The sequence below is a fragment of the Cyclopterus lumpus genome, chromosome 21 (genome assembly GCF_009769545.1).
Source record: "Cyclopterus lumpus isolate fCycLum1 chromosome 21, fCycLum1.pri, whole genome shotgun sequence".
Taxonomy (NCBI): Eukaryota; Metazoa; Chordata; class Actinopteri; order Perciformes; family Cyclopteridae; genus Cyclopterus; species Cyclopterus lumpus.
Window position 1 is genome coordinate 22,187,085 of NC_046986.1, and position 25,521 is coordinate 22,212,605.

General features: G+C 48.0%; 1 protein-coding gene and 1 long non-coding RNA gene across 7 annotated transcripts; one reads left to right on the forward strand and one right to left on the reverse strand.

Annotated features, from left to right (window-relative positions):
- Nucleotides 1-1,579: 1,579 nt before the first annotated feature.
- On the reverse strand, nt 1,580-25,239 carry tbc1d4 (TBC1 domain family, member 4). 6 transcript variants are annotated; one of them, XM_034562192.1, is made up of 24 exons: nt 24,530-24,928; nt 19,070-19,198; nt 18,743-18,971; nt 18,290-18,534; nt 17,085-17,174; nt 15,248-15,352; nt 15,013-15,145; nt 14,808-14,899; nt 14,524-14,634; nt 13,702-13,824; nt 13,144-13,203; nt 10,940-11,181; nt 10,383-10,535; nt 8,312-8,469; nt 7,726-7,923; nt 6,549-6,551; nt 5,988-6,149; nt 5,735-5,893; nt 5,546-5,646; nt 5,286-5,429; nt 3,760-3,919; nt 3,458-3,627; nt 2,350-2,526; nt 1,580-1,825 (listed from the first exon to the last, which is right to left on the reverse strand). In XM_034562192.1, the coding sequence occupies exons 1-24, from the start codon at nt 24,926-24,928 to the stop codon at nt 1,595-1,597; spliced, it is 3,774 nt and encodes a 1,257-aa protein (XP_034418083.1). In that variant the 3' UTR covers nt 1,580-1,594. The 6 variants fall into 6 exon arrangements, with proteins under 6 accessions (XP_034418083.1, XP_034418087.1, XP_034418085.1 ...); XM_034562196.1 differs by lacking the exon at nt 24,530-24,928 and adding an exon at nt 23,515-23,613; XM_034562194.1 differs by lacking the exon at nt 10,383-10,535 and having other exon boundaries at nt 24,530-25,239.
- Nucleotides 1,738-10,329, forward strand: LOC117750819. The gene is made up of 3 exons (XR_004611824.1): nt 1,738-1,852; nt 2,410-2,580; nt 9,484-10,329. It is a non-coding gene; the product is annotated as an uncharacterized LOC117750819 (long non-coding RNA).
- Nucleotides 25,240-25,521: the final 282 nt, after the last annotated feature.

Below are 25,521 nucleotides of genomic sequence, written 5' to 3' on the forward strand. Positions count from 1 at the left end.
AATGCGTCACCACGACATGCCACCCAGGACAGGAAGACTGATGGACCCCGTTGGTAAGTGCTTTTTCCCCACGATAATAAGACATCACCTTGGTTGTTAATGTAAGGGTGTTATTGTTATTTTTTTATGAAAGCGGAGTGAAGCCCAGGCCTGTTTTGCTTTCAATCAGAACCAGTGATGGTGAGTCAGACGTGGAGGTGGGATGAAAACTAAACTGAGGCGGGAGCCCGAGGACGGGCTTTGAACTCATCTGAACCGTATGCCCATGTAGTCAGACAGTGCATATGTGTGTGTGTGTGTGTGTGTGTGTGCTGTATACATTACCCATCATCGAGAGAGACTGGACCACATTTAAAAAGAGGAACTGAATTGAAGTTCCTCTTGTTTCCTTTGCGGTCTCTCTACTCAAAACACTTGAGTTTGGCTGCAAACATCAAATCGTCTGTGACCAAAAATGCAAAAGCAACTGCAATCTAGCAGCCCCACCTTCAAGAACTACAGGAAGAGAGGGCGTGGCCAGTGTTGTCAGACTTCGTAGGACAAAATAAAAAAGTAATTTGTGTGTGATGTACATTCAGATCATTCCTCCACCTCAGTCTGTGTTCTTTTTCTTCGCCTCCTGGAGGAGCGTGAGCCTCCGGCCCTCGGCATCTGAACAGCAGCGCTAAAACGAGGCGACACCGCGGTCACTCACACAGGAAACAGGCGGCCTCACATCCTGCCCTTGAGATTTGGAGGAAAACATTTTCTCCTCCTCGCAAAGTGCACGTATTAAAAAGATCTCTTGCTTCACGTGAAGGCAGTGGTTCGGTGCCGAGCACCCAGATAGATACACGTATGTGTGTCGGATGTTAAAACGCCTAATATGGCGAAAAGTGTGCACTCAGGTGTGTGGGAAAACAATAACAACAACAACAACAACTGAACTAAATTGAGATCTTTGGAGGGAAATTACACTGACAAGGAAATGACAACAAAGCACTCTGAGGCAGGGTTTCCATCACAGACACAAGTTAAAAAACAATGGCTCACACACACACACACACACACACACACACACACAATGGCTATAGGCTGAACCTGAGGTCCAAAGGAGTGTTTGCCAACAGGCAACTTCTTTTAACTGCTTTTGTGGTGCTACAGAGAGCGACTGCAAGTACATGAAGGTGGCGCTCACAAAAGGTTCGCAGAGGCAGACACGTTCCTCATTTCTGTCAAACTAGAACCCCCCCCCCCCCTCCCGCTCCCCCTCCCCCCGTGATTAATACAAAAAAAAACTGAATAGGGAGGATGTTGCGCAGCTTGATTTCACCTTTCAAACTGGCAGTGAAACGGACGAGAGAGGCAGCGCTTGACGCACCCGATTGGAACAGTGTGTTGCGCTAACGTACGCCCGAAACCGTCCTCCTACTGCTGCTGACGGATGCGCGCAGAGACTTTCCCGTACAAAGTCCACGCGTCACACGCTTACAAGAGCCTGCTACTATTGTGCAGCTGTACAACAAATATAGCCTCGGTGCTCGCCGGCTTCGCCGTCTCCGTTGTGTTCACTTCACCTCACTCCCCCCACCCTGCCTCCCCACCCTGGTCGCCATCAGGGCTTTTTGGCTGCAGTTTTGGCTTTCCCGTTGGGTCCCGTCTTGATCTGGGTCATCTCCACATCTGTCAGGGCGTCCGGGGGTAGGCACGAGCGCATGCGTTCGATGGTCTTCTGGTGAGCTGCCCTCTCCTGCTCCAGAGTGCGAATCATGTGCTTCATTTTGCTCTCCTGAGACAGGAAGCGCTCCACGCTCGTCTCCAGCGTCTGGATCTTATGCCGCGCAGCCTGGAGGAACAGAGATGTCGCGCCTCAGTGAGTACAGGGGTGCGGTACAAAGACAGAGGAGGGGGCTAAACAAACAACAAGCACAGAAACTACGGAGCCTGAGAACTCCCGCTAGAAGTCGGCATGTAGTTCATGCAGAATCCAGCCTTATAGCATAATTCAGCAAGAGCCCACTATTTGTTCTTAGTCACAGCAGATACGAGAGCAGCTTAATACCTCTTTGACCCTCATTGACATGAGGAACACCTGGTGTGAGCTCACCGGTCCCTCTGCAAAGATTCACAAACAACTCATAGAGAATGTCAGCAGCATTCAAGTGTTTGAGCTCTTTGTCTTGCCATCAATTTCATAGTTTTTAAACTTGTGTTTTAGTGCCATCTACTGGCAGTCTGAGGCATTACCAGCGGCATCAGTGTGGCTCAATGATCAGTCATTAAACCTAACAATATGCTTACAAATTATACAGCCAGCATTTGCTGCCGCTTCCCAAACAAACACCTTCCAACTCCTCCGCTTTTCCCGACCTGAAGTTTCTCCAGCAGTTCCATGTTCTGTTTCTTCAGCTGCACGTTGGTCTTTTCCAGTTTGTCGAGCCGGTCGGAGTCATCGGGCAGCGGCCCGGCTTCCAACATCTCATCCTGCAGGACGTGGTACTCCACCTCGTAAGCGTGCAGCTGCTTGGAGATGTCCATCTCCACCACCTGGCAAACACCGGGTCACAACAGTCATCGGTCTGTCGACACGGTTAACAAGAGGTAACTGGAAGGAGTCTACATAGAGAGTTTAGAAAGGGTGGTCGGTGACTGGTAAGCTTTACATCTTCAGTAGGAACAAATGGACGTGGGGTTGAGACACACTTCGTCTGGGACGGGATAGCACATTGTTGGTTAAAATAGACTAAAATAGAAATATACAATACTGGTAACCTCTACTGTTATTCTGCAGGACCATAATGGCACAGTTTACTCAGTCAGTGAGTTCTTCAAAAAGTAAACTATTGTGTTAGGACTTTGCACATGACGAACAGCAGCCAGGAGATATGTAACAGAACACGTGCATCCCCAACTAAGAATCTACATAGTCGTATCTGATTGGTCAATGATTTCCTCCTATTTAAAAAGGGACAGTTCACCCCAAAACCAAAAACACATACTTCTCATACCTTTAGTGCCATTTATCAATCTAGATTGTTTTGGGGACATATCTCTCTTTTGAAAAGCTCAACAGCAATGTCTCTGTCCAGACATCATGACCATTACTCCAGATGATCCACAGACCTCGTTGTGAACAGTTTCATGGAGGATTTACGGTTGAAAGAAAAATAAGTCTGTGGCTCATGATCAAGAAGTTGCGTTAGAGTTGTTGTTTTTTGTGGCATATTGTGCCCTTATGTTGGAGAGAAGGCAGACGTCTCTACGGCCGATACCTCAAACACTGGGCAGCTCACATCAAAACAATCCAGATGGATAAATAGCACTACAGGTAAGATGACAGTTATGTATTTTGGGGTATATGGGGTACTGTCGCTTTAAGATATATGTATATATGGGCGGGGGGAAGATGTGGCCACTCGTGCAGAAGTAGTATCACAATCGCATGCGTCATTGTGCCAGTCATCTTCCCACTCTGTACCTTGGCAATGGTCTGCTCCATCTGGGCCTGAGTGAGGGTGGGAAGTGTAGTTTTCAGATAGTCCACGATGCTCTCGAAGCTGTCACACTCCACTATCGCCCCCTCATGGCTGCTCAGCAGACAGAGAGCCACTTTGAAGATCACCCCGGTCCCTTCGACAAATACGAAATCTGAAAAACACGCACACAAATAAAAACACCAAAACGTTTAACACACTTATCCCCGCTGCCATTTCTCACGGGGCTGGACGAGGCATTTGTGTGCGAGCGAAACCCAGAGAGCCGTTATTCCCGGGAACACACCGAAGACGCGGGACACGAAGTTGAGCGGGAACTGTGAGGCGAAGAGGGTGAGGAACCACGGCGCCGCGTACAGGCTGGGCCCGATCTCGTGCTCCTCCAAGTGATTGTACAGGTCGCGGTGGTAGTCGTGCAGCAGTCTGGAGAGCTGGTACATCTGAACCTGGGAGAAGACGCAGAGGCAAGTGTGAAATTACTGGAACATCTGGATCTGCGTCCGGAGAAGGATTAGCTCATCATTCAGCCTGGCTGGGAGCTGCTTCAGCATCACCGGTCACATCAAGGCCGAGCATGAGAGGGGCTGCGCTAGCTCTCCGACAATGTGCTACACTGATCCTGCGTGCAACGCCACAGGCGACCGGAAGAGAGAAGCAGAAGTTAGCCCGGGCTAAAATTAGACCGTTATCAGTCTTACAATCTCCTGACGGTTACAAAGAAGACAAGTCACACTTTTACCTCCCCGGAACTCAGCCCGCTGCACAAACGGGTTGCTCCTCGCTTTGGGCAAACCTCTGGAATTAGTCCTCAGGAGAGCAGAGCCGCTCGGCCGAACGCTTACCTGAGAGATTACACATTACCACGCCCCGCGGTCGAGGTCAGCTGATGTTTAACAGAAGCCAACAGAGCAGGTGTGGTTTGAATAAGAGGTGGAGACACTGGCTGCTGTTTGCTGTTGCTAACTAACTGCCTTTTACAGCGGGCCGATGAACATTAAAGTCCAGTGGGGTTGTCACTCCCGTGCACTAGAACATTTAAAGTTAAAGTTTTTATTGGATTAGGGCTCTTTTATTATTACGAAAATGAAATGCTCATATTATTCGATATCTTTTATTGAGTGAAAACTAAAGCATTCTTCTCCGTTTGCGTCCCTTCTATTCAAAGTGGCTTTAATGTTGGGAGCAGTTCCCTTTCTGCTGAGTGGGCACCGCTTTATTATTCAACAGTCCAGTTGAAGCTGTGATTTCTTTACGCAGCACAGGAGCTGGATTCTCATGACCACATATTACACGAGCATCCATCTGGTCAGGCTCCAAGTGCGTTTGTTATGATTATGCATATTTCAATGTGTCTGGGCAGTTTGTTCTAAACAACGATGGCGGCTGCTACAGAAGCTAGCGTAGATGCTGCAGTAGAATCCCTTCTATTAGAACTGGAGAGTATTTCTCCATTGAAAGAAGAGCAATGAACGCCACTGGAGGATTTTATTCCCCTGATGGAAAATATGGTTTTCTCTCTTCTCCAAACTGGCCTTGGGAAGAGTTTGATTGACGGATGGTTCATCCAATCACCTGCAACGTACCTTTTGAAAAGTGCCTGTCCTTTTCCAAACAGTTTCCATGGACACAGATGGTTCTTCGTAACAAACTATCTGGAGGGTCGAGCTAGTAATTTGGCTCGAATTTGACCCTTTTGACTAGTATTCACGTCTGATGCCCATCCCTAAATGATCTCACAGACGACTCTGGAGCTGAAAATGATCCCTTATAGTCGCACAGTCCAGCGGACCGGCCCTCCGTTCGGGTACCCACCTGCAGGGAGACCATGTCGGGTCTGAACTGCTGCCGGATGCCGAGGTCGTACATGAGGAACTTCAGCATGTCAAAGGCCTGGTCCTCGCTCATGTGCAGCAGCAGCACTCCGGCCAGGAAGCTGATGCCCTGGCAGTAGCCGACCTGACACACACACACACACACACACACACACACACACACACAATGTACTTCTACAACAAATGTCATAATATTCACCACACTACGGCAGGGAAAATAAACCGGATTACAGTGTGTACCTCTGTATCCAGCAGAGAATAGGCTTTCAGGAGGTTGTAGAGGGAGAGCTGCCCTGCGCCCAGCTGGGCCGAGAAGTACTGGATGGTGGGAAAGGTCCGGCCTGAGCGAGGAGGACAAAGATAACATTTACATCTGAACATTTACACAAATAGATGGAGGAGGACCTGTTTATACAACCGTGTGCCCACCTAGATCCACCAGAATGGAATGCTGCTGCGCGGTGAGCTGCTTCAGCAGGTCTTGGTAGGGGGTGTCCGGGGCTTGCTGGCGCTGGGGCAGCCTGTGACGCAGCCGGTGCTGGTGGGAAAGGAGGAGCCAGACCTCCCCGCGCCTGCTCTTGGGAACGCCTGCACACCAACCACTCAGTCAATATTCACAGACGCACCAAATGCACGAGCACGTGTCCACGAGCGCTCTTAAAAACAAACGTCCGTCTCTCACCCTGGCTGAGAGCGCGATACACCTCCTCTTTGTCCTGCGGGACCGTCGTTCTGCCCGGGGCCGTCAGCTTTCTCTCCCACAATGCTTGCACCTCTTTGGAGCACTGACCCACTTCCAGGTAGTGCAGCTTCATCTTGCGGGTGTGCAGCTCATCCCTGCTCGCTGCAACACAATAGCCGGCGCAAGAAGAAAAAGGTTGTGTCAATTAAGGGTCTCTTGATCGCAGCGGAAGATCAAGACCAGAGGGTACACAAAAGGAGGGCTGTGCCTAGGGAACTTTTGTAAAACGGGCTGGTTAAAAGACGGCAGATTTGAGAGAGTGCCTCGCACGGTTTGTCACCAGTTGCCATGGAAAGCCTGCCGTGTAAACACAAAAGCCACAATAACACCAAAGGCTACATCAAGGTAGTGGGATAGAGGTACAACAAACCATGAACGCACCATCGGCCCTCACATGCAAACAGAGGAAGCCGGAATTGAAGGAATATAATAAACTAACACCCGAAACCATGCAAAACATCCATCTGCCGTGATCCCAAGGGCTGCTTTTATATCGCTTACCTTCTATTGAAAAGGGTTATTCTCAGTTAGGTCCTCAGACCAGCATTGGTGTCATGATAACAAACAAAAGGAAAGAGATGTGTTGGTATAGAATAGAATATCGTATATTCTAATATAGTATATTGTAGTAATATAATATAAAATAGTATAGTAATATAAAATAAATTATAGTAATATAATCTAAAATATTATAGTAATATAATATAAAATAGTATAGTAATATAAAATAAATTATTATAGTAATATAAAATAGTATGGTAATATAATATTGTGTGGTAATATAAAACAACATAGTTTAATAATTTAATATAAAAGGCCATGTACTCCTTCTCTGAGAGCAAGGCTTTAATGCATAAATCTGACACCCATTATGGTCTGAGACTTTATGCCACATTTACAATGTGTGCTTTCCTTCACTTCACATTGAAGATGAATGTTTTGATAATGCAGTAGCTAATGAAGTGTCCCAAATGGCCTCTGCTTCCTCTCCTCCTCTCCTCTTGCACACTAACTTCCTGTTTATAGACGAGTGCTTGTGAGGGGAAAAAAAACGAAAAAAACAGTGCTAAAATTCCTTTTGGGAAACTCCCTTAATAACTCGGGCCATTAAAGGGCAATATTTACAAATGCTTTTTCAACTATCACTGTAGTTTTGTCTTCATACGCGCCCTAAAACCCACTGAGCGCTCGCGTGCGATTGCATATCTGCATGTGTTCATAACTGCGTGCATATGCAACAGTGAAACTAAATATAGCCCCCGCTGCAGAATCTCCGACCGAGATGGCAACATTCGACCTCTCAAAATAAACAGAGACGACAGCGCGAGGAGGAGCAACAGACCGCGGGTGTGAGAGCGTGCGGTGAGGGCTGAGTGTAAAACTTTCATGATGGGGGGGGGGGGGGGGGGGGAGAGAGAGAATAGGACGGGAGTGGAGGTTACCCACTGTAATAAATATCTTAACAATAAGGCCCAGTGTGAGGTTTCAACATGAACGGCCCTGTGACATTTCTTAAGTACCACCAGTGTTTGCAGAGAAACAAATGCACTGAAGATTCCTCATATGTTCTTCATATTTGGGAGATATTTGTCCCTCATGTGACCAAAGGAAGGATTCGTCCCGGTGGGTTGGGGCTCATCATACTTCATGCGCACAGCAGCAACAATCAACAACTCACCCTCCAGTCTCTGGTTCTCCTTCTCCATGCGCAGCAGCAGGATCTGCTGGTGGATAGCGGTCTTCCAGAGGGCCCGGTAGTCGGGCCCTGTCATCTTAGGCTTCTCCCCAGAAAAGGGGTCGCCTGCCGGGGGCAGCAGACGCCCCAGAGGATCCAGGCAAGGGGAGAGGGGCAACAGCTCCCTGCCGTCAGGGTGGTCTGAAACAGAAAGCACGTGGAGAAAATATATATCTCCCTTTTCTTGTCGCAATATTTTCATGTGAATCCAATGACGACGTGTGCTCTCCGACTTTGTGAGGCTAAGATGTTGTTAACGCCCTGGATCTGGAGATAATGGGCCGGCTACGTGTTTCAGCTCCATGAGAACAGGTAGGAGGCTCACGAGCTCCGTTATCACCGCTTATCTGACCAGGAGCACGGAGTGGGCAAATGCCTCTTTCCTCTCGGCCCTTACCGCTTTCCCCAGAGACGCTTGTAAATGTCAGAGGTGTCCGAATCTTTCCACAACAATCAAATGTCCTCATTTTCTATGCGCGTGTGGATTACTCAGAAGCCGGGAGTGCGTGGAGGGATTGTGTTACCGGACCTGGACGCTGCATCGAGGCGGGCGGCTTGTTCATGGGCGAGGCGACCCTCAGGAAGATCTTCTGTCTCCAGGAGACCCTGCGTGGGGTCGCAGGGGGGCCCCCGCTCACAGAGTCGCCGCTGCAGACGGACTGGGTCCTCTTCCTGCCTTCCCCATTGCTACGAGAGAGGAGAGAGGAGAACGTCACGGACGCCCGGTGAACGAGTCAGGTGTCGCCTTGCACCGACACTCTTTCAGCAACTTCTTATAAACATGTGGACACACACACACACACGCACACACACACACACACACACACACACACACACACACACACAAACACACACACACGCACGCCTTTCAGCACACATCTAACCTTACACAAGGTTCCCATCAGGAAACTCTGAGCTGATGATAAATGGTCAAACATACTAATGGAAAACATGCACGGGGCATCGACTGAGTCCCAAAGTCCATGTTATTGGGGCAGAAGGTAGTGCTGTTAGGTGCGATGGCATCAGCCACACAGGCGGCCCACAGCTGAGGCGCATGCGTTGCCCGTCGGGGGTTTTCTGGAAAAATACTGTTTGTTAGTGGAGAAGAACGAACAGCTGGTTACTGAGCTGCTGAACAGCTTCACGTTGGCCGTTTCAAGTTATTTATGTTTCACATTTATCGGAGACGTAAATTCCTGCCTGCCAACAACCAGACAAAAGAGGACTTTGTCTGCACGGGGAACTTGGCAGGTTACAAAAAAGAAAGAAAAAGAAGGTCCCATTCAATGGCGTTATTGCGTAACAACTCAAATAAAGTGCATACTCGTATGCGGAAAGTTCACTTTCGAGCATGGAATGTGCATAAAAGAAGTGGGCGGCATCATGATACATGATGCAATTACCCACACAACAGGTTTAGTCCAACAGCAGCAGAATGGAAGAAAATGTCTACATTAGTTTGGGTTGTTTTACCGCTTTCAACTGCTATACACACACACACACACACACACACGTCACATTAATGTGAAATAAAGGAATATTGTGCGTCGCAGTTTCTGAGCACCGGCGAAATGACATGTTACACATTTAATAGAGTGGGTTTTTTTTGCGAGTGGACGTTCAGATTGAAGGTGTATAGTTGAAATTAAAAAACGTGAAAAAACTGAAGCAACAAATGGCATTTCTCCTCCGTTACAGCGCCAGGCTTTTCCCGTCACTCGGAAGGAGCGCTCCACAGCTCCAGCAGATAATACGCATGGTCAGCACGGCGGGCGCCCGGCTCATCACAGCGGAAAAACAGGAAGTGCCCTTTGCTGGGGAAAATGTCACCGAGACCATGTTGTTTACTCTCACAGCTGTTCTGCACATACGGGGTTATAATCCCTCACTTGACACCTCTTATTACGTTTCCCTGCTCGTGAAAAAGTCGTGAAGTAAAAGAGAAGGCTCTGGGGTTAAGTCATTCGGACGGAGCAACCTGGGACTATGTCGGCATATTCACATGGAAATACTCTGCAGGTCGAGGCTTTTTTTCCAAAAAGGTGTGTTAACGAAAAAGCTCAGAGGGTTGGACGGTCGGTCGGAGGAAAAACATCCTGTGAAAATGCCATTTTACAATGGCCGCTCCACTGGATCTCATTCAGAATGCAAATGTTGACCTTTACATTCTGCCGTGCAGACACCTGGTAGACCGTGTCAGACCTTTCAAAGTAAACACATTGCCGAACTGAGTCGGGCAATGATGCTTCGGAGTTCCCGAGGCATTATGGGTAGCGCTGGTCAGGAAAAAAGGTGACGTGCGGTTAAATACAGGTTAAATTCAGGTTAAATACAGTTTTGCCGTGCAAAAGAAAGCCTAAAATACACATGCAAATACAACAAGAGGTGTATCAGCATCCCCTTGTCTTTCTGAGAGAAACAGGAAGAGGGCCGGAATAAAGAGAAATAAAAAAGGTTGATGTGGATAAAAAAAAGAACCAAGATACAGGGACAGAAAAAGCGGTGTGTTAAAAGGTTTGTGACAGCCAACATTTACACGGCTGTTTACACGGGGGGGGGGGGGGGGGGGGTCTGGTCTGGTGCACCCCCTCTCTCACCTCTTGAGGCTCCCACTGTCTGCCAGGGAGCTCAGGGAGCCCAGCGAGCCCTGGTAAATGCTTTTCAGGAAAGTGGGGGCGGAGAAGGAGGAGGGAAGGCCGAAGGTGGACTCGCTCTCCGAGACGCTGCGCGTTCTCGAGTAGGCCGCGGGACTGGGCCCACAAATACAGAAACAGAACAAACATTACACAAAAAGGACTGAGCCTCTGGTGGGAGCAGAGAAACACGCGGGGGAACACATGTGGGGATCAAAACAGTGGCAGGAAACCCCGCGACGCCAGAGACGGAGCACTGCAAATAGATTACATTGTCTGCGCGTACATAACAAGGTTAACTCAATATTTAGTCGCCGCTGAACTGATTCAAAGAAAAGCAATGGGTTCAAATTTCTCTGGGGCGGGGTGGAACGTTAGCATTAGACGCAAAGAAGCTCTTATTTATTTGTAGTACAATTCAAAACTTCCACTCCTGCAACATCACTAAGGGATGCCCATCGTCCACCGATCGCTCCTCTCTCCCAAACTGTCAAGGCCGTGACTGACGAGTGTGAAGCTACCTGCTCTGCAGCAGCTCGGGGTTGACAGACTGCTGTCTGCGCAGCGGAGCCTGTCTGCTCTGGCCGGCCGGCTGGCCCTCGAAGGAGATGCGCTTCTTCACAGGTGGATGGCTGAAGGTGTGGGCGCGGCGGCGGAACTGCAGGCCGGCTTCCGGGTTGCCGCCGCCGCCGTCGCCGTCGTCGTCGTCGGGGAAAGCGGGAGGGGAGCCCGGAGGGGAGTGACCGGGAGACTCCTCATCCTGCTGAAAGGGGGACAGAATGCAAAAGGGATGTCAGCGCACCGCTGAAAAGCTTTCACAGTAATGTACATGATGAGACTTTCTATCTCTGAAGCATGGTTGGACGGCTGGATGACAGAGTCAAACTGTGACACGATGGTGCGTGATAACAAATCCCTCTAAGATATTCTGCATAGCTACGCAGCTCAATAACCTAGGCTGAAGCAGCAACGTGTAATAAATCACATTCAATACCTTTGGAAGTCAAACCACACACGGCTCGTAACCCTTTTCCATATAAAAACACCACCTAAATTACTCAGGTTACAAGCACTCACCGAAAGCCAGACAGCGTTCCAGGTTGAACTCTCCACTCAACACTCGTGGACTCAGAGTTGCCTCCCGCCTGGCAGCGCAACACCCGTATCTATTGTATTCTAATGGGCAGCGTCCCGTGACTCACGGCATCACACGCCGATTGGTGGGGAGGAGCCGACGGGCTCAAACTCCACATTAAAAACCCTCCAACCTCCCTCCCTGCTCTTACGGACCTCCCCCTCTAAGATCTGACACGGCAGGAGATATTCATAGAAAACAAACTGCAGGGCCGTACAGAGATACTGCCCCTGTCTCCAAGGTCTCTGGATGGAAAAGGTCCGTCAGGCCAGCTGAACGCGTGCAAATCGTGGTCAGCTGGCTACTTTTTTATTTGTAGATAAGATGAAGTGACTCAGCAGTTCAGGCTAAAGAGAGGGGTTGTGGGGGGGAAGCAGAAGCACAACTGGACATCCTGACTTGAGTTTCCTGCCCGACGTCGGAATACCGACACGATCCCCGAATCGCAGGGCAAACCTCACTCTTCTGACCGCCAATGTCACACAGAGGGGCGCAGACGCCAGGTTCTCCTTGCACATGCAGGATATGCACGTCATTTAGCAAAACAAACAACACACAACTCATAAGAAGGGCCGTCTGTGTCGTTGGGAGCACAACCGATTGAACAGCCGGTATTGGTGGATTTGGTCGCATGCGGAAGGTCTATATTTACAGTTCTTGTTGAGTACTGATTGAAATGTGAAAAAAAAGTGGTGTAAAGCCTGTTGTGGCTTCAGTAAGTTTAAGAATGAAATTTAAAAAATTTAGGGATGTGGAATAACCCCGCCCTGAAGCATACTCTTTATGGTTTATTTACTAAATGAACATCACGCTGTACTGGAAACTAGATATTTACACCATAAACTCATGATTACTGAGGGAATAAATCAAGAGAGTAGAGTCATTTTCTCATAGACTTCTATACAATCAGAGGAGTCGACCCCCTGGTGGTCAGGAGAGAGAATGCAGGCTTCAGGGACTTCCGCATTGGCTTCACTCTTCAGAACCGGAGATGGCCACTGGTTGTCAACCAGTAAAGTAATTTACATCCATGTCTGTCCAAAATGTCTAGCACGAGTTATGCCTAAAGTAACCTTGACCTTTGACCTCCAACTTCTAATCAGTTCATCCTTGAGTCCGGGTGCCAAACAAGAAGAAATTCCCGACACTCGTTCCTGAGATATCGCCTTCAGGAGAATGGGACGGACGGATGCGTTGTCTCTCATTCTGTCCACTGTGAGTCTGACAAGGTCCCAGGTGTGCGACGCTAACATCGATGGAGTAACCCCGTCACGACTGATGGGGAGTCAGAGGGACTACATCGCACACGCGCTCTACATTCTGCACAGTGGAGCCGACGGCCCCCCGAGTGGTCCGCCGACAGCTCTGCAGAATAATGAGGCACAGAATCATGTTCTCCACGTGAGAGAAGCAATGCTGGCCGCCTTCAGCTACGCACACTGACGAAAGTGAAAGCCTATCATGCAGGACGGAGATGGAATATGACGAGCTTATCAAATTAAATAAAATCCCCTGGGTCAAAAGTGAGAATTCCCAGAGGCCCTCAAGTGAGGTTCTGGGAATTCTCGTGTTAACCCCTTGAGGACTTACCCTTTCAAAACTGCTGATGCTTCCCATGCTTCCCAAACGGCCCCGCATCCGGCTGGCACCCTGGGGACAGAGGATGGTTGCACAAAGTTAAACTGGATGGATGAAAATGTGTTCAATCCTTTTTCAAAAGTTGGCAGTTGGTATCACTAGAAGGTAGTAAAACGTTGATTCATCCCAAAAAAAAAATGTGCATAGAGAACTAACATTTCCAGAATTGACTACATTAACATGTCACTGCTGAGCCAAGACTGAGTCAATAACAGATGGCAGCAGAGGTCTTAGATCGCCTGGATCCGTCTACTAAGGAATTATTGGGCTGTGTGCCAGATATGGGTCAATCCAAATCCCCTGGATGACAATGACACAGAAACTGGTACAAAGAGGGAGAGAGAACAGGGGCTACGTTCTGTCTGGAGCAGGGAATTAAGATTCAGAGATTAAACCCAAAAACCACGATGCCTCAAGGCCACGGCTATTGCCGGCGAGGAGGCATAACAAAATTATAGATGAAATAATTAAAAAAGGTGGAGGCAGGGCCGTGTCCAGGCTGTGACCCACCCTCGCGAAGATGTTCTCCAGGGAGCTGGTGAGCGAGGAGCGAGCCTTGTTCTTGAGGATGTCGAGTTTGAAGCGACTGCTGGTGGCCGCGCCGTCTCCTGCCGACGAGCTGTTGGCTGCGTTCTGTGGCAGGAAACACAGAAATAAAACCAATGAAAACATGGGACTGTCACGACTCTGTGAGACGGACCGTAGCAAAACCACAATACTGGATCTGATGCTGGTGGTCTGCCATTTGAATGGTCCCATTACACATACAGGCCCTCAGCCTACATCATGCTAAAGTAATAATCCACTAACCTTTCATACTCCAATGGCAACGCTTTCATCGCAGAAACTTACTGAATGTAACCGCCAGTCAATTGATAACCAGCTTAGTTCTTTGGAGGCTCATTATACTGCGGTGACCTTAACGTTTAAGGTGGAGGCCGAGAGCTGAGCCTTTGGACTCAAAAGCAGCCATCGGAAGTATCCGAACACTTACTATCACTCACAGATAGAAAACCCAGTTGGCCTTCTGTGTTGGAATTAAAGGACTCAAACTGTCTCGTACAATCTTTTCTGTGGCCTTCCATTTAAAACTGCAGCTATATCCACACAAAAAAAGAAAACCGTAGCATAATAACTACTTCCAGAGGGCTGAGGGACTTGACATTCTTCGCTATTCTGCAAATAAAACCAACTCATTTTCATTAAACTGACTTTTCGCAAATTTCAAGGCTGTTAAAAGGCCCTTGGACTACTACATCATGTTGTATCTTCAGTTCTCTAGCAAAGTTGAAGAAATCAAATGTCTCAGCGGGTGCAGGGTTAGGCCTCTACCTGCGGGGCCTCTCCGATGTGGAGGTGGGACTTCTGCTTGCTTCCACAGAGCTGCCTCAGATGGAGAACCACCAGCTCGTTCTCCTCTTGGTCCGACCCGGGCTTCAGTCTCTGCAGACATGGATACACAAACACTCAAAACACAAGATTGAGAAGAAAAAAAACGAAAAAACACCGCTTTGAAGCAGATGCAAAAAAACGAATTAATTTAATTAAAAATCACAAAAATACTGTCAATATGTCACACAGTCTTCAGATAATAAAGCGGGCAGAGATAACCTTACCTGAACTCGCTCAAAAATGTCAGCCTGCTCATTGTCCATCAGCTGGGAGAGATATTTTTGGATCGCCAGCTTTGCTCTGGGTGGGTAGAGACCTGGAAACGGAAGAGGAACTGAGGATCAGACCCCCTTTCATGTGGTGTGAAGTCGCACTCCGACACCGTCATGAGTCAGGCCGGAGGGGGCGCCTGAGCTCACGGGGGCTCACCTTCGATCCGCTCGCAGAGCTTGTGCAGGTCGTGCATGGGGCAGGCTTCGCAGAGCTGGATCTGGGTCTTGTTGCTCTGCAAGGCCGCCGCTGTCGTGAAGGCCTGCTTCAGGGTCAGCATCACCTCGTCCACCTGAAGGGACGAGGCGGCACGGATTAAAAACACAAGTGTCGGGTTTTGTTTTTTGGGGAGGGGGGGGGGGGGGGGGAGAGAGTAATGCTCTGCGTGACTCACCAGCGACTCGCTGGCACACTGGAAAACGTAGCAGCCGTACTGGCTGGGGCCGTCCTCGGCTCGGTCGCGGCAGATGAACCCAAAATGGTCGGACTGCTTGACACCCTGAGTCACATGATGAATCACAGTAAGGGGAGACCATACTTTTCAGAACTGAATGAACACACTATGTCACCGACAACCATAATGGCTCTTTACAGCCTCCGTTTCCATTAAGTTAGTGAAATGACCACTTTGCACAGGCGAAATAGTGCATTATCTTTATGCCGGATGTCTATTTAAAGAAATGAGCTCACATTGCGCAGTAAAAAAAACAATCGCTGATAAAGACGCCAGAATCAAATGAAAATAAAAAGGCCTGCTCTGCTGCAGTAATGCATTAAGTTTTAATTCTTTTAGACCTTAGTGCAGCTTTTGATACTGTAGATGACGCCATTTTAATAGATCGCCTCAAAACCTGGGTTGGCATCAAGGACACTGCACTTGGCTGGTTTTATTTTTACCTTTTATAAAGATCGTACTCGGTCACCATAAGTAATCACTCGTCTTCCACGACTCACATTACCTGTGGTGTACCACAAGGTTCAATTTTAGGTCCACTTTTATTTTCTATCTACATGCTTCCACTTGGCCAAATCCTCCAGCGACACAACGTATCTTTTCATTGCTATGCAGACGACACACAGATATACCTTCCACTGAGACCTGGTGACCCAGAGAGCCTGGCTGCTGTCTTAGATTGTCTCTCTGACGTTAACTGCTGGATGGCTCAAAATCAGAAGTCATATTATTCAGTTCCCCAAACAATAACACCAGTCTCATCAAGAGTCAACTTGGTCCCCTGGCTGCTTATTTAAAACCTGTTGCCAGAAATGTGGGTGTAATGTTTGACTCAATTAAATTTTGAATCACAGATCAAAAAAATTGTCCAGTCCTGCTTCTTTCAATTAAGAATAATCTCAAAAATCAAACCCATATTGTCACGCTCAGATGCACTCATTTTCTCCCGACTCGACTACTGCAACTCCCTCCTTTCCGGCATAAATCAAAAATCCATCTCCCGCCTCCAACTAGTCCAGAATGCAGCAGCTCGGCTTCTGACTGGTTCTAACAGACGGCATCACATGACTCCAGTCCTGGACTCTCTCCACGGGCTCCCTGTTAGTTTTAGAATTGATTTGAAGATTTTGCTGCTCACTTTTAAAGCACGCCTGGGTCTGGCCCCAAGCTACATCATTGAAATGTTAGCCCCATATGAGCCAGCTCGCAGCCTTAGATCCTCCGGTGGGGCCCTTTAAGGCCTTTCAAGGGCCTTCAAGACCCTTCAAGGCCCTTCTGGCCGTTCCAAAGTCAAGGCTTAAATCAAAGGGTGACCGTACTTTTGCCATCAGAGCCCCTCGACTTTGGAACGACCTACCTCAGGGGATAAGACTAGCAGAATCAGTAACTTCTTTTAAATCACTTCTTAAAACCCATTTTTATAGAACTGCTTTTAAGTGATGTCGTCCTTTTATGCAGTTTCCCCTTGTTTCCCCTATTTTAGTTTGTCTGTTCTGCTTTATTTTGTATTTGTAATTTTCTATTCCTCTATTGTGTTCATTGCCTCATGTATTTTCTGAAAATGTTTACTTGTATTGATGTTATGTTTTTACCTTGCTTATATGTAGAGCACTTTGTAAACTCTGTTTTTAAAAGGTGCTATATAAATAAATGTATTATTATATTATTATCAAATATCCAGAGGAAAGACATGCTTAAAATCAGCCCGAGCTTATCTTACTGCGAGGACGGCAGCAGAGACGTTTAGTGTAAACACAGAGAGTAAAAATAAACCAACCTGACAGCACGACGAGATGTCTTTGAAGGTCTTCTCCAGCACCACTGTTTTACTGTCCGGACTTATGAGATTCACTTCAAAACGCCCGACCTGCGAAAAACACAAAATTATATCAGGGTCAGACGTTCATGAGAGACCACATACGGACACATTAATAGAGCACGGACACCAAACAATAACTGGTTCTACTTAAGGCAAACTATTCAGAGACCCGTTCAATGACACGCATAAAAGCGCGCTGTCAAAATCCAGGTCAACAAGTCTGCGCCAACGATTTCCCCCCACAATTGACTGATATGTGGAGTATCATATTGAACCTGTGCTCTACTTTTTTTTCTTTTTTTTTTTTTAAATTAGCAAAAGGACATGGCGTGTGAGGAATGGCAGCTGGCTCGCTCCGCGGGCCCCTCACAAAGCGGGGGCCTCGCGTTCACCAGAGCCGCACCGGAGGGCCACGTGCACAGATACAATTACTCGCAGCTGCTCAGAGCTCAGAACTAACTGCATAGAGGGTTTCAAAAGCAACGGTGGCATTAGGGAGGCGGGCATTAGGGTTTACTGGTGTCACAGATAGAATGACACAAATTAGAATTAAAACAGCCAAGATGCCGTTCACATCCACGTCTGTCCAAAAAGCCATCCCTTCATCATCTTATCATGTTAGCGGTTGTGTGAAATTGTCATAATTAGCATATGAATTCTTTGACAGTTGTGGACAAATACGTGTGTTTTGGGAGGTCACGGTGTTCCTGAGATGACGGACATCCTGAAAACATTATTATTTCCATTCACGGCACGGAGGCATAAAAAAACCTCCATCCATCTCATTGACGAAGGGAGTATCTTTAGAGTCCAATAAACCTAACGTCCACTGCAATTTTGGAGTGAATCCAAAGAGTATGAAATATTACTACAGCTCAGTACTAATGTCCATCTATACTGTAATTCAAATATAATAGACCCCTGGGTCCTGGCCAGGCACTCATGTGCAAACTAGGCACTCAACAACAAAGCTGCTCTCTTATAATGAGAGTACATTGCCGTTAGGATAACGCTCCTCAGTGCTGAGTTCTACCAGCCCCAGATATCTGGACTCAGAGATAAGAACCGCCCCCCCCCCCCTCCCCCCATCCCATGCACCCAACCTGAAACCAAGACATCTTAAGAGCAGCGCATCATTACTTCTCCTGGAGGCCCCCCTCTACCTGGAAGAGCATGGTGCGGTTCTTGTCCGAGTCAGAGGGCTGAACGTGGTTCGGGGCGCTGGAGTGTCTGCGGCGCGCGGGGGCCAGGAGGACGCCCTCCCCCGGCTTCCTCTGCAGGCTCCCGGCCAGGCTGCTGCAGCGCGTGCGGAACTCCTGAGGCTCCTCGAAGCCGGAGTCCTCCAGGATGCACTCGGGGAACGCTCCTCGCAGGCTGCTCTGACTGGCGCTGTTGGACAGGCTTTTACCTGAAAACACACATGGCCGTTTATTTACATTTACAATATTTTGGTTGCCATTCTTATTGGAAGGGAATACATCAACAGAGAAGCAGAGGTATTTTCTCATAGACTTCAATACAACCAGAGGAGTCGCCCCCTGCTGGTCATCAGACATTAGACATGACAGGCGTAGCTACTTTGACCGATTGAACAGCCCCAATGCTAATCCCCTCACCTCCAGTCATGACCTCCACTCCGGGGCCTTCTGTGTCTTCGCTCTTGTTCAGAGCAGAGGAGAGGGGGTCTCCTTCTGCCCCAATGAGGAACTCCACAGGGGCACTCTCTGTGGACCCCCGCTGGCCGCTGAGCAGTCGCAGGCGCTTGCGCTCGACCTCATGCAGACGGAACTTGTCGATGCAGTCATCGATGAGGGTGGCTGGGGCCTTTTTGAGCAGAACTGTCACCTGGATTTTTTTGGGGGGGGAAATTCAGATGCATTAATACAAGTTGCCGAAATCAAATGAAAAAACACTTCATACGTAAGGAGCACTTTCACTTCTACCTTGCCACAGTAAAGCACTTCAAACTTCTGGGAGTTGTAGAAGGCCTCGTCGGCTTCCTGTTTGGGCTTGGCGTCATCCTTTAAGGCTGATTTGGACACTTGGCGAATGCTGCTGATGACCTCGGGGACCTGGAATAAAAGAGAGGGCACCGAGAGGGGATATGACAAAGAGGAAGACATTAACGAGGGAAAAACGTAACGAAGGAGGAAAGGGAAGCAAACTGGGAGGCGTTTCTCTGCAGCGCTTCCTACACAACTCCACAGAGGAGAATAACACAACTCAACACTACTGAGACACGGACACAATAACAGCTTTTGCAAAAACCCTGTTCACTCAAAAGAGCAGTCAAAACAGAACAAGCAAAACTATGTTTGGATGACACGAGCAGTTCACACGAGAACTTGTTTTGATCAAGAAATACCATGTCACGGCTTCATGTTGCGACTTTAAATACCTCAAGGCTAGAAAATAGAAGTGGCATAATATTTTAATTAACTACGGATAGTCAACAGACAGACCAAACACTACGCCAGTAACAGAAGTGGGTTAGGAGACAGGAAACACCCGCACTCTATTAGACAGAGGACACAACTAAGAGCTGGAAGGCATCAGAGACCTGAAGGTCTGTGTGTGTGTGTGTGTGTGTGTGTGTGTGTGTGTGTGTGTGTGTGTGTGCATCTAGGGAAGAACGGCCAAACAAGTCACGACAGAAAGTGCACGTCTTTCAAAGCGCACTCTTAAGCAATACTTGGGAATGTAAAAAGGCAGTCCGTCGTTCAGTCATGAGGCCCTTTCAGTCGACTGTTCCTTCATTTTGGAGACACAATGGGACCGACAGTCCCCGAGCTCCGGCTCGCTGAAAAGTGAGAACAAGGGCCCCGGTCAAGGTCGGTCAAATACCCTGGTTAAGACAACAATGAGTGCTAAAACAAACAGCGGCTATCTGACAAGGGTTGCCAACTGACTGTTGAGCAAATATATTTATTATGTGGACTGAGGGAAGTTATGTAACAAAATCAGTCCTACTGCAGAGGTGTGACCAGAACAACAGGATAGAAGCGCGAGGGCAGGCAGGAACAGGAAAGGACCGATTGTAAATAAAATACACACATCCTGCTTTTTAATGGGGGCCAGTTTGAGACACTAGAGGGATGAAATATGCCGCACTGCTGCTGTGGATGCACGAGCTATTTTAGAAGTCCTGTTCTTTCCAAGTGCCTGCCTTCCCAAGGGGAAGAAATGTGACAGAGGGCTGCATTGAGATGAGGAAGACGGGCAGGTGGCGGGTGGTTGTTCATACACACTCTGCCATCTGTTCACTCGAACAAAACTGACCCGTGTAATTGTCATCATACCCGTGAGTGTGAGTGAGTGAGTGAGTGTGCACCTCTGTGTCCGTCCACGGCTAATCTGGCATTCTGCTGCAGCGAACCGCTAAATATTTTTGAGTGCCCAGTTATGGCTGCGATCAAGGACCTCTCCTTGTTGCAGAGCAGCGACTCAAAGTTTCACCTTTTTACTGCCAGTTTTTTTACAATGCGGTTGACTGCCTGCCGACTCCTCACTCGCTCTCCTTATTATCGCTATAACAGGGCCGTGCAACGAGATGCATTAAAAAAATAATAAAAATACGCACAACAATTCAATTTCTAAAAATATATTGCATACTGGAGGGTGGGGGGTGGGGGGTGGGTGGGGTGGGGGGGGGGGGGGATGAATTTGAAAGATGCTGCTCTGGAGTCTGGTCTCCAAAAACACATCTGACACTACGAGGTCATGGTAATGCAGAGGCCTTGGTCACTGGGAATCACAGTTGCAGGGAAAACAAATTAACGGCAGCATTTTAACTTTTTAGGGCACTGCTGGATTATACATGAGTGTAAGATGACGCCACAGCACCATTAGATATGATGAATTATTTGTAGTCAACCTAATACAGAGCCAGTAAAGGTGCTCAATGCTTGGGTGGAAACAGGCACAGGCACGCAAAGAGCTGTCCGGAATTAGAGGAAAGCCATGTTTTTTTTCTCTCTCTCTCTCTCCTCTCTCCTCTCTCCTCCCCCCCCCACACACACACACACACACACACACACACACACACACACACACACACACACACACACACACACACACACACACACACACACACACACACACAGGAAATCTATTCAAACATAGCCTCCCACTCCAACGCTTCTTTAAACTGTTTTTTACATCCAACCTTCACCCATCATTGCCCGGCTTTATCAAATATGAGCTGTGATCCAAAGCTATGCAAACAGCAGCCGCTTTAGAGCTTTGGAGAAAACCAACACGAGGATCGTCCCCTCTGAACTGGTGGAGTCCTCGGGCACTCTCACTGCATGGCGTCAAACCAACAATCGGTCTTAATAATATCTTGTCAAACAGTAGCTGGCCACATAGTTCCGTTGCCCTCAATGGCACCATTAGACCAAACCACGCTGGTGGCCCCAACACACTCGCACACACCATCCGCCATTAAGCCTACTTAGACTTCTCTTAGAGACACACGGGTTATCATTGTGTCTATATAGGATACGGATGGAAGCAGGCGGAGACCTGGGAGGTGCATGTCAGAAATTAAGCAATTCCAAGATGACGTGCGTTTCTCTTTTTACATTAAAAGTAATAATTGTTCTTGCAAAGTTACTCCAAAATTTTAAAAAAAAAAAAAAAAAAAAAAAAACGAACAAGAAAATCCAATTACAGCTATTTGTCCAAACTCCAAATGTAAACTTTTAACTGCTCAAACAAGCCAAAAAGAAATATAGGCATCTACTGTTCAAACATAGCAGCCTTTGTGTGGCTGGAGCTCTCCAAGGATTGGTTCCAAAAAGGCACCTTACTGTTTTCAACATAGCCATGACGTCCTCCTCCCAGCGCTTTTCCATCGGCCTAAACACAAACTGGGCACTGTAGTGTAATAAAGTTCATGTCCCAACTCAACACAAAGCAACACGAAGGCCCTTATGCCACCTTGACAAACATTAATATTTCAATGTTTCAAGACAGCAGAGAAATTAACTGTACAACACACTCGTTGTTTTTTTTTCTCTAGTCAGAACCAGACCAATTATATTTGAGTTATTAAATGATCTGGGCCCCCACATTGTGCATACAATCAAACAGTTGCATCATGTGATTTGTAAACCAAAGTATTTTACAGCTAAAAATGTACTGCACCGAAATGAACATAATGCATCCTCACTTTGATGGAACTTTTGTTCCATCCAATGAATAAAGTAAATTACACTTTCTCATCAATCATGACAACCACATAAGAAAATAATGTCTTATTGCGTCAGAAACGTGACCATGATTGTGGCAACCTGAGCCGCCCTGGCTAACCAAAGCGAGTACAGGTGTGACTCAACAAGTTTATCAACACCTCTCAACAGCAAAGAATGGGGAATTCTTATTATTTAAACAAGCAGATGAAAATACAGAAGGAAAGTTTCCTTATGCTGATTTAGACTTCTATAGGGAAGTCCTGTAAGTCCCTCTTGTGTCCCTCCAGCGCACTGTGTCGCTGAATGACGACCAGCCCCCACCAGATCACAGTGAGAGATTTCCCCTTTGGTCCAGGTCCAAGTGGGAGCAGATCTGGAAAACACACGGTGGTTTACACCGAGCAGGCTCTGGCTGTCTGTTGCTGCCTCGAGTTGAGAGTTAAATGTGAGCACGCTGTCATGATCGTCTCACTCGGGACGTAGAGCAGTGTTCCAACCGCTGAGCCGAGTAAAATGCTGCACTCAAGCTCTGACTGCAAAATGTTTACGTGGAGCCTGTTGTCATGAATCAAGAGTCTGGAGATGACCGAGCGGTGCCTTAAATGCCAGAACGACTGCACCTTGTGCTTAACCGCTTACGACGGGATGAAGCACATTTATAAAACAGACGAGGACCGAAGTTGTATTTCAAGCCGAGGACGTTTTCAGACAAAAAGGAAAGCGTACAATGAGACATTCCATGTGTATCTATAGAGAGACTGGGCTTTGTCTGCAATTGTTCTTGTTAAAACTTAAATTTCTTTCTCCCAACCAAGCGTCGCTCCTCTTCATTTTTAACCTTTCACCTCATATTGCTAGATGCCAGGGGTCTTTCCTCAGGCCTCATGCTACGAATAGATATTACAAATAAAGAAACATGCCTGCCACTCGGAAACAAGGCAAAGAGTAAGAATGTCTTCAAACTCTGTTGGGACACACAGAAAATCCAACAACTCCCAATGAGAACTAGTATATGTATTCTAAAAGATAATAATAACACCTGGGAAATAATCAAATCATTATGAGTGCAACAGGGTGTTGCACGTGGCGGTGCATTCCACATGGTCCACCTTGCACATTCGCCAGCTGCCAAACCAGTTTTGTTGTTGTTGCGTAATAATAATGCCGACTGAGGTATGTTCAAGGCGCCTCACCCTGGGAACTGCTGCAAGCATTCGGCTGGCAGCGCAGAGTGTGTCTGCCTCTGAACGCGCGTCCTCTTCCGCTCTCGGCTTTCACCAGCAAAACCCAACGGCCTGCACATACCACAGGAAACGTGATACAGCGCAGGCGGATTGGAGATCGATGCAGAACGTGAGCATCCCTGGAGGTCGGCGAGGGGACGTCGTCTTGGTTCGGGGAGACAGGACTAACGTGGACGGGGATGTAAGACTCCAGCTTATTTTACAGCAGGTGAATGAAAGGTGGCACAAACTCCAGACCCCTACGATTCATGCATTAAAAACATGCAAACTCACACCACAGACCTTTCAGCAAAGACCACAACAACAAGAAACATGACTGCACGCTTATTATTATTTTTTTTTTTTAAAGCACCGACTCCCACGTTCTTGATTTGTTTTTTTTGGGGCTGCTTACCACATTTCGTTCATTACTCGAGTGGCATGCTGTAAATGTGCTGACTCGATATTGTGCCTGTACAGTTGATGTCACACTACAGCCACCAGAAGGATGTCTGATCCTCCTAAAAAGAGGAGAAATGGATTAACTTTGCCAACAACAACAACAAAATCCAGGGTTGCTCCGTTTATCATTCCCACCGACTGACCGGTGGCCTAAATACTTAATGCCAAAGCAAACATGGTTGGACCCATTGACTAATCTACTATGTGTTTGAGATTAAATGACATAGCTGTCACCTAGAAGGAGATTTCTTTTCAGGCCTTTCCAGGACACGGGCTTTAGTCTTGTGTTTACACTTGGAGCTCGATTCAGTCCATAAGAACATATAAACAGGTGGACCTCACTGCAAATCATGACATCACATTTACAGACAAGGACCCTTAGGACTTGTTTGGAATATCAGGAAAAGATTGGTATTGTTTGAGCTGTAGTTTTAAGCAGTAGGATGTCACAAAAAACGAAATTCTTAAGTGCAATAATCCAGACGTTACATAGCCTACTGGGGAGGGGGGGGGGGGGGGCTACCTGGTTGGGGTCGCAGGCCCTGAAGACGTGACAGGACATCTCGGACTCGGGGTTGTCGGGCTGGCACCGCGTGAGATAGGCGAAGTAGGTGAGGTCGTTGCTGTTGTGGATGAAGCGCGAGACGAGCTGCGCCTTGTGCTCGAATATGAACACCGACGAGCTGCTGCTGTTGGACGGGACGCACCGGACGAACGGCGGGTTGAGCACCAGCTGGACCTCCCTCGGCTGCACCGCCGGGCCGCAGTCGCCCCTCTCGCTCCTCCTGCGGATCTCCGCCACCAGCCACGGCAGCATGGGCAGGGTGGTCCGCCTGTCGAGCGAGGACCAGCCGACGTAGGTCAGGGCGAACCTCCTCTCCGACTTCGGGGGACTGGTCTCCCTCTCATCCGGACTCTCCATGTCGACGTTGACGACTTTAAAAACGATACAAATACAACAAATAAAAAAGATCCAGGCTTATTAGCATCCCTCGCAACGGAGGCCGGACGGAATTAGTTTGCAACAGTTTCCATGTCCGCGTCCCAGGGCGAAAAAAGTTGCACACAACCGAGCGATCTGCTACACGTGCTCGCCCCGTCGCTCAGCTGCATGTCATCCAAGTACCACGGCGCTGGTTTCCACGTAAACTCACTGATACGGCCGGGTGTCTCTCTCTCTCTCTCTCTCTGATCCTCCGCAGCGTTCATGGGCAACGACCCAAAAGCTCTAAAAACAGCCCCCGCACCGTCCCGGCCGAGCTGGCCTCCTGAACGTGGTCCGGACGGCTCCTGTAAACACAAGTCTCCCGGACGAATCGCGTTGCACGGACCCAACCCCGGAATCCTATTACACCGAAACGCTCAGCCGGCGTGCTCGCTATTTATTTGTGTATGTTTTTTTTATTTTTATTGATGCATCTTCTAAAATACATGCATACATCGCATTGCCTCCAGACTGTGATCCTTTCTTCCACAAGTAAGGCGGAGCGGCTGTGTGCGCGTGGACGACCCGCC

What these genes read in the sequence shown, in the direction of transcription:
- tbc1d4 (XM_034562192.1), bottom strand. Translation starts at nt 24,928, where the DNA reads ATGGAGAGTCCGGATGAGAGGGAGACCAGTCCCCCGAAGTCGGAGAGG. An exon ending in GCATCAGCAGTTTTGAAAGG is followed by an intron (nt 11,182 to 13,143) that starts GTAAGTCCTCAA and finishes TCCCCCTTTCAG; the next exon opens with CAGGATGAGGAGTCTCCCGG. An exon ending in TGGAGCAGACCATTGCCAAG is followed by an intron (nt 2,527 to 3,457) that starts GTACAGAGTGGG and finishes GGTGTTTGCCAG; the next exon opens with GTGGTGGAGATGGACATCTC.